The sequence below is a fragment of the Vipera ursinii genome (assembly GCF_947247035.1).
Source record: "Vipera ursinii genome assembly, chromosome: 7".
NCBI lineage: Eukaryota > Metazoa > Chordata > Lepidosauria > Squamata > Viperidae > Vipera > Vipera ursinii.
The window spans coordinates 6,156,161-6,165,002 of record NC_139521.1 but is presented as its reverse complement, the minus strand read 5'-3'; the positions used below and the strand labels follow the sequence as shown (position 1 = coordinate 6,165,002).

Here is an 8,842-nt window from a genome sequence, read left to right as displayed (position 1 = left end):
GTGCAGTTGTAAAATTTGCCACTTGCTGTATATATTTCAGAATAGGGGTAGGGGTAGGGGTAGAGAATAGAATAGAGTGGAGTGGAATAGAATAGAATAGAATAGAATAGAATAGAATAGAATAGAATAGAATAGAATAGAATAGAATAGAATAGAATAGAATAGAATAGAATAGAATAGAATAGAATAGAATAGAATAGAATAGAATGCGGAATGGAATAAGAATGGAATAGAATAGAATAGAATAGAATAGAATAGAATAGAATAGAATAGAATAGAATAGAATAGAATAGAATAGAATAGAATGCGGAATGGAATAAGAATAGAATAGAATAGAATAGAATAGAATAGAATAGAATAGAATAGAATAGAATAGAATAGAATAGAATAGAATAGAATAGAATAGAATGCGGAATGGAATAAGAATAGAATAGAATAGAATAGAATAGAATAGAATAGAATAGAATAGAATAGAATAGAATAGAATAGAATAGAATAGAATAGAATAGATATTGGAATATAGAATAGAATAGAATAGAATAGAATAGAATAGAATAGAATAGAATAGAATAGAATAGAATAGAATAGAATAGAATAGAATAGAATAGAATAGACCTTGGAGGTCATGTAGTCCATCCCCCTGCTCAAGCGGGAAACCCTATACCATTTCAGACAAATGTCTGTCCAATCTCTTCTTAAGAACCTCCAGTGATGGAGCACTCACAACCTCTGGAGGCAAGCCATTTCATTGATTAATTGTTCTCGCTGTCAGGAAATGTCTCCTTAGTTCCAGGTTGCTTCTCTCCTTGATTAGTTTCCATCCGTTGCTTCTTGCCCTGTGTTCAGGCGCTTTGGAGAATAGCTTGACTAACTCTTCTTTGGGGCAGCCCCTGAGATACTTCCATTCCTTATATATTGGAATTCTTAGATATATAGTAGATCTTGCTACGGTGGCAATTTTACAGGTGGAGAGTGACGTTTGCTCTCCATGGTCCAGGCTTGGTCCTGTGTTGCCAGCCCCCTGCCTATCCTGTAAGATGGCTGGACCGGACACCGTTACAACTCTTCCTCTATTTTTGTTTATTTTGTTGTAATGGGAGTTTATCTGAGCATAAATCTATATGTTTAGCTTTTCTCTGAAATTTATTCAAAAAGCTGCTCTGGGATATTAGTTCCCTGGATTACCACTACAATCACTGCTTTTTCAACATAATCTTTCAAAACTAATGCATTTTAACACACTGCTGAATTACTATAGATGTAACTCATGTAGTTCTCTTCAATTCCTTGAACATTTTAAGGAATTAAAGATCCATCCACTGGTTTTACTATCTGCTGCCCAGGGAAGATTTCTGCTCCAGAATTCCTCCCCCCCCACTCTCTTTAGATTTTATCATTTAAAGAAGTATATACAAATCCTGGTTTAAGTTCAAAGGAGACTTGTGCTTATCTTCAAAAACGTGTGAAGTATCCAGGAGTCTTGCTTTATTCATTCTACAAAGCAGAACTATGTGATCAGAATGATATAAACCTCCCCAAGGTGGCTGCCTCTATTTTGTAGTGTGAACTCTTTTTTATAGGTGAACTAGTCATTTTTTTTTGTTGCAAGACTTTTAAAATAGAGACAAACTAAGTCCGTATCACAAATTTTGAACGTTGGATTAGTTTCCTTTTTAAAGGAAAACCAATACTAATTGGATTTAGTTTCCGATAGCACTTGACTCGTGGTGGATTTGTTTGGCGAGGAATATTGAAAGATTGCTATGGGCAGATACCATGAAAGAATTCTTTTACATGTGAATGGTGATGTGGGTTTAGCATCTTCTTTCCTTTCAGTAGACATGTCTGAGTCTTTCCCACCTGTGCAGTGTCATTAGATAGCCGGTGCCCCCTTGGCTTGTCATTTCAGAGATACTTCTTCACCTAAATGAAGAAACAGAATGACCAAGGGAATCTGGCAGAGAGCATAGGAAATTTCTCTCTCTTCCCTTCCCTTCCCTTTCTTCCTCCTTGAGCAGGCATATGAGTGGCTGCTGCTGGACAGAGAAGAGAGCAAGGGATTACTAGAATGGCTGGGAAACTATCACAGAATGTTGAAAATTAAGATCACGTGACTGCGTCAGCCCAGCAGTGTAGCACTGAAGCAAACCCAATTTTCACAAATTTCATTTCCTCGGGAGTCATTGCCCCCTGGGTTTTGGACGCATTCTGTAAGTTAGCCCATTCAAGGTACCTTGGTTCAAAAATGGTTGCCCTCTGATGCAACATTTTGCCAAGATAAAGATCATTAACAATGTGAGTTTTAGAAGTATATAAAAGTCTTGTGATTTATGAGTTAGCCTTGATTCCTGGTAACTACATGTCCAAATGATGTTTATGACAAAACAGGAAACTGATTTCTGATTGATTGATTGATTGATTGGGGATATTTTTAGCTTCCCAGTCTTGTCTGCAGTTTTGATGTTTCCTGTTCAAGTCATAATTACCCTGCTTTGCTTTTTCCAAGGTGAAGAATGGAATCTGGCATGAACATTTCCCCACTCATTTCCACCCCAGGAAATATATACAATTAAAACTGAATGGCTGGTATTATTTTTAAGAAGTTGAGCTAAAAGGCACTTGAAACTGAAAATAACAAGCAGCCATTTATTTTCTTAATTTAAAATAATACATTAATCCTAAATATGTTTAATATAGTAAAGTCTCTATGTATTTGCAGGTGAACAAACAAATAATAATGCTTTACTAGATTTGTTTTTATGCCATACAAGTCATAAGAAGTATAATCTAAACAGAGAGTAGCTACACAATGCAAAATAAATATGCCTATGAAACTCCAATCGGGATTTTTTCTTTTATCTCAAGATTTATTAGTGAACTATAGATACAATTTTAATCAAATCAAATCCTTGTTGTGGTCACAGAATCAATTAGAGGTTTTTTATTGTTAATTAATACAACTTTATTCTAGCAATATACACTTAAATTTATTGTATAGCACTTCCCAGTGCTTTACAGCCCTCTCTAAGTGGTTTACAGAGTCAGTCTATTGCCCCCCCCAACAATCTGGGTCCTCATTTTATTGACCTTGGAAGGATGGAAGGATGAGTCAACCTTGAGCTGGTCAGGATCAAACTGCTGGCAGTGATTAGAGTTAGCCTGCAATACTGCATTCTAACCACTGCACCACCACAGCTTTTATTTCTGTCTGCAATACTAATAAAGTACCTTTAAAGCTTTAGGTAGTTTAGAGGCTAACAATTCTCCCAACATGGAATTCACACACACACACACACACACACACACACACACACACACAGAAAGAAAGAAATAGCGAAGAAAGCAGGGCAAGTGGGTGGGTGGTGCTGAAATCACAAAAAAAACACTACAACATTCACTAAACACTTTCCAGTCACCAATTTCCTTGCAGTTAGATACCTACATAAACACATAGTGTTTGGATTCAATTTTGTTTTGTAAATACAAAATGTTACTTCTTAAAGCTGTTGTTAATGTGCTGCCGATCATTTCTTATTATTGTCCATTTTCATGCATTGTCTTGCCAGTCTTCATATGTTCATATCCCTAACTTTAGAAACAATTAAATGAATGATTTCTCTGATTAAGATGGGGCCAAATTGATCTTACTGCCTGGATAATTAACCTCACCTGGCGATGTCCCCCCAATTTTTTTCCAACTAAGTTTATATTTGAGGTTAGCTTCTTCTGGACAATGGATACATTTTAAATTCAGCTAGGGCTGAATCATTAATTTGTCACTCAGGAGTCAACTCCCCCCCCCATGTAAATAAAACTTAAGGGAGGAGTAGCTTTTTTAAAAAGGTGTTTATAGGGGAATCTCAATGTTTGCAAGGTAGATAAAAGGATGTGACAGAAAGTTAATGTAGGTTGAGTTGAATTTTGTCTGAAGTCATGACCCATAGACATCAATGAGAGACAGAGAGATGGGATATATAAAATCTGGCCTTGAACATTGACCTATAGAAGGCAAGAATGTGAATCTATCCCATTCCCATATAGTAAGTTTCACACTTAGCCCTTTTTGTATCTTACTTTGTTAGTGTACAAGGGATGCGGTGGCTCAGTGGGTTAGGATGCTGAGCAAGTCGATCAGAAGGTCGGCGGTTTAGCAGGTCGAATCCCGAGTGCTGCGTAACAGAGTGAGCGCCTGTTACTCATCCCAGCTTCTGCCAACCTAGCAGTTCGAAAGCACGTAAAAATGCAAGTAGAAAAATAGGGACCACTACGGTGGGAAGGTAACAGCGTTCCGTGCGCCTTTGGCATCTAATCATGCCGGCCACATGACCCACGGAGACGTCCTCGGACAAGCGCTGGCTCTTCGGCTTTGAAACGGAGATGAGCACCAGCCCCTAGAGTCGGAAACGACTAGCACACATGTGCGGGGGAACCTTTACCTTTACCTTGTTAGTGTAGGAGATGATCAGGTTGAGCCTGATGGTGGGGTCAAATGAATTATCAGTCTAGAATCCCTACAACATGAAAGAGATCTAAATCCAGCCACTCCTTGAAGTCTGTTGACTCTTCTAGAGCCAACTTGCCTTGACCTTTAGTAGATCAGATCCTTTGGTATAGGTAGCATGAAATAAACACACAGTGCTTTTGAACTCTATCCTGGCTCCTGTTTATGTTTTTGCTTTTTTTCACCTCATACAGTTCTCATCTATATCCAGAATTCAGTCTTGGCAAACACACATTCTAATTGGCTGTAATGTAGTACAGTTGATTATTGCTTTCTTTTTTTAAAAAAAAAAGAAGAAGAAGGCAGAAAAACACAAGCCATTTTTTGAAAGATGCAAATGAGTTTGGCAACACGTGCCGCCTCTTTTTAAAAAAAGTCGCCCTCAGATTTTCCCCGAAATCTGACTTTTTAAGCAACTGGAGTTGTCAGAGGTGTGAGGAAAAAGGAAGAGAACCAAATTCCTTTACGACAGCCCCAGCGAGTCTTTCCTAGGGTCTCCTTTCTAGTGCATAAATAAAATGTCTATGGAGATTCTCAGTCATCCAGGGCATGGTTGTCCCAAAGGAGGCAACTGGACTTCCTCGTTTTTGTTTGAAGACGTTTTGCTTCTCATCCTAGAAGCTTCTTCAGCTCTGACAGGATGGTGGGGGAATGGAAAGATTTACACTCCTTGCAGCCCGCTGGTCATTTGCATTCTTTTAGAGCAGAGGTCTTCAAACTCGGCCCTTTTATGACTCATGGACTTCAACTCCCAGAATTTCTCAGCCAGGCATGCTGGCTGAGGAATTCTGGGAGTTGAGGTCCATGAGTCATAAAAGGGCCGGGTTTGAAGACCCCTGTTTTAGAGAGTCATTGAGGAGATAAACCTCCAAGTGGTCTCAGTGACGCTTGTTATGTTGCGTGACTGGACCGATCAGGAACAGATGACAGGACAGTGGGTCAGTAACTCAGATTTATTGTGGTTGAAGCAGACTAAAGACTCCACAGCTCAACGCCCTTTAAATACTGTTGCTGGCAGGCAGGCGGCCAATCGACTGCGCTGAAAAGTCCCGCCGGAACTGCCTGACCAATGAAAGCGGGGTTTGATGCCACCTGTTGCTGCCGGATGTTGACACAGCTGATGCCAGGCTGAGCTGTCACTTAACAATTAACATTAAGTATATAACGCTCTAAAAGAATGCAAAGGACCAGCTGTTTGCAAGGGATATAAACCCGTCCATTCCCTAGAACTGAAGAAGCTTCTGGGATGAGAAGCGAAACCCCTTCAAAGAAAAACGAGAAAGTCCAGTTGCCTGCTGAAAAAAAAGTGCCTTTTGGGATAGCGCAGAAGCAATTTCTGAAGCTGCTCCTGTCCAGTTTTCCCCCAGGGGAGCGAGGAGCGAAATCTCAAAACCCTTTTGTTGCTCTTTGTTTGCAGATTCGAGACCTCTGCCAGATGTCGCCCTGACGGGAAAGTGCACTCGGGAATGCGACGAGTACGGCCACTCCGATTCCTGTTGGATGCCTGTCCGCACTTCACCCGAACGGAAGCCCAAGAGCCAGCCCAAACTCTCCACCTTTATGCCTGTCGATGAACGGGGCAGTCCGGAGAAGCTGGCCAACGGAGAGGCCTCCCTAATGGGCGACCGCAACCGAAACCTCCTGAACAAAAAGTTGACCTCATCTTATGAGACCTTCGGTGTAGCTAGCTTCAGCAAAAGCGAAGAAACCAACCCAGAGGATATTCCCCTGGCACAGACAGGGGAATACAAGCCATCTCCTATCAATACTTTAACTCGAAGGGAAGTTTATCTCTAGGGGATCAGGAAGTAACAATGCCGGCTCTTTCCTAGAGCAGAAGGCTCAAAGCCGATCACTCGAAACCATTGGAAAATTTGGGAAGGAAGTAAAACCACTCTGTCGAATCCAAGGGGGGCTACCAAAGAGACCAAGGCCTGGCTTGCCTCTTCTGCCTCTCTGCCAGGCATTTACATATCCTGTCTGCCTGACTATATTGTACAATGTAGAAACCATTGTTGTCCCTGCATGTCTCAACACCGTGCTCACCTGTTCCTTTTCTTTTATTATTATAATTATTATTATTTTCCGAAAAGTTACCTTTATCAATTCCTTGCTAGGGAACAAACCTGAAATTGAAAAAAAAAAAAAAGAAAAGAAAAGAAAAAGAAAAAAGATAGACATTCGGGTTCCCCTCACAAACACCCCCACACAGACAGAGGGACAGACAGACCCCGTCACAAACAGACACACATCACTGAAGTGCTGTTTGAGCCTCCCTTGATGGTCCATGGATGGCCACCTGCTTTGTTTGCAATCCGAGGTCATTGGGAAAAATCTCCTCAGATGCGCACGCAGAACTACACATTGCTATGTCCGCATGTGTCCGTTTTCCATTAGAGGTAAATCTTCAGAAACCCTACAAAAGAAATGTGTAAAATAACTTAAAAAAAAAAAAGAGGAAGAAAAAGAAGAAGAAGCAGCACTTTTTAAGGACCATATCTGTGGCTGGAAACAAGAAAGAATGGGGTGGGGTGGGGGAAATTCAGCCTGAGATTATAGTCTAAAATATTACACATTCCCTCAAACCATCCACCTGTAGGTTTAGTTCTATTCGTAGTAAAATGACATTATCTATCTCTTTCTAGTTTTACTATTTTTTATCATGCCTTTCTTCCTTCCCCCCCCACCTCCTCCTCCCATTCTCTAACATTTTAACTTAAATATAAAAGGATGGAATACATATATAAACACACTGGCACACATACAAACACAAAAAGAAGCATACATGTACACAAGAATGAGTGAGTGAATGAATGAATGAATGAATGAATGAATGAATGAATGAATGAATGAATGAATAAACGATGGGGCATGACTTACCGATATCAAGAAACTGCTGAAGCTGGTGTCATTTTTACAAGGCCAACATTGTAGCCCGGATGATCATAGTAATTTAAAGACCAAAGACCGCACTATGGATCAAGGAAATGGCTCGTTGGTCTTGTCACGTAAAATCCGATCCAGGAACACGCTGACACTAAGCATGATGATTGTTGTCAACATGGATTTTACTTTGATGCCCAAAGGAACTGATGACATGAGCTTGCTGAATTTAAAAAAAAATGTGATTACATTCACCAACTATATTAACATGACCCTCTGGCTTCAAAAAAATATGTTTTCCTTAGAAAATTACAAATCCATCTGACAAGCTTCAAAACACGTTCAGGGGATAGCCGAAAGAAGAGTGAGGATGAAGGCAGGACGAAGAATATGCTTCAAGTCAAATATGGCAGCATCTCGGTTGAGAATGGATGCTAATTCTTAGGGTCTCGCAGTGTTCCAGGTTATTCATTTGCTGTAGGCAAAGGTATTATGCAGGTTTTCTTAAAACACAAGTGCATTTAAGCTGAGTCTTGTGCAATACCCAACCCGTGTTGAGACTCCAGGCGACCCAGAGTCTTGACAGACGTCATTCCCAACGTGCTCTTTTGCAAAATTGTGCGGCTTGCGACTTTGTAGAGAACGCATCCAAGCCAGATCCAGAGCTCCGGGAGTTGACGATTCATATAGTTTGCACTATATACAGGGGATAGGGGAAAAAAATGGACCAGATATTTTTTTTTTGTGCAATAAGAAGTTGCAAGAGTACGGAAAATTGAGCTAGTTCTGTATGGATGATAAGCAAATAGTAATAAGGAACGGACATTCAAATAAAACTGACAATCGGTCAATGCAGTGGGAACAGCTTGGGAAGACAACACCTCCTCAGGTTGTTTAACTTGGCATTAAAGCATGGCTAGATGGTTGTAATAGATTTAGTGACAAGGTAGCTTGGATAGTTTGCATTAAGAATGACATAGAATATATTATTAGACCATCTGACAGATGGGCCAATCAGCTGGTACAAATCCCTCATGACTTTTGTCTTTTAAACTCTCCGTAGCAAAAGTGCCCTTTGTTGTTGTTGTTTTTTTTTAAAAAAAAACGTACATCTTCTTTGCATTTAATCGTTTGATTGGTTCTTAGCTTGCGTGTAGCAACTAAACCTATTGCCACATTTTGGAAATGGAGAAATGTCAAAGGAAACTTTAGGAGTGAATTGATCATTCTAATGCATCCCTTTTTTCATTAAAAAAAAAGATATGTATCAGAAATTCAAATTTTGACTTGATTAGAGGACTGACTAATGCCTCTTTCTGTATTTGTATAACTCTTTAAGTATATGTTAAAGGGAAAATGCTTGTCGATATATTTGCATTAAATATGCATATTTTTTTTCAGGTTTCAACCGAAAACACCACCAGCCACGCAAAAGAGCAATTGAATAATTTCTCTGTG

At 39.8% G+C, this 8,842-nt stretch overlaps 1 protein-coding gene across 1 annotated transcript in view; it reads left to right on the top strand.

Moving 5' to 3' along the window:
* The window catches only part of PCDH7 (protocadherin 7), a gene marked incomplete at both ends in the record, with an annotated part of 453,955 nt that extends 447,657 nt beyond the window's left edge, over nucleotides 1-6,298 (top strand). The window contains one exon of the mRNA XM_083368017.1: nucleotides 5,919-6,298. Within this exon, the coding sequence (XP_083224143.1) occupies nucleotides 5,919-6,298 (380 nt within the window). The remainder of the gene's footprint in view (nucleotides 1-5,918) is intronic.
* Nucleotides 6,299-8,842: the final 2,544 nt, after the last annotated feature.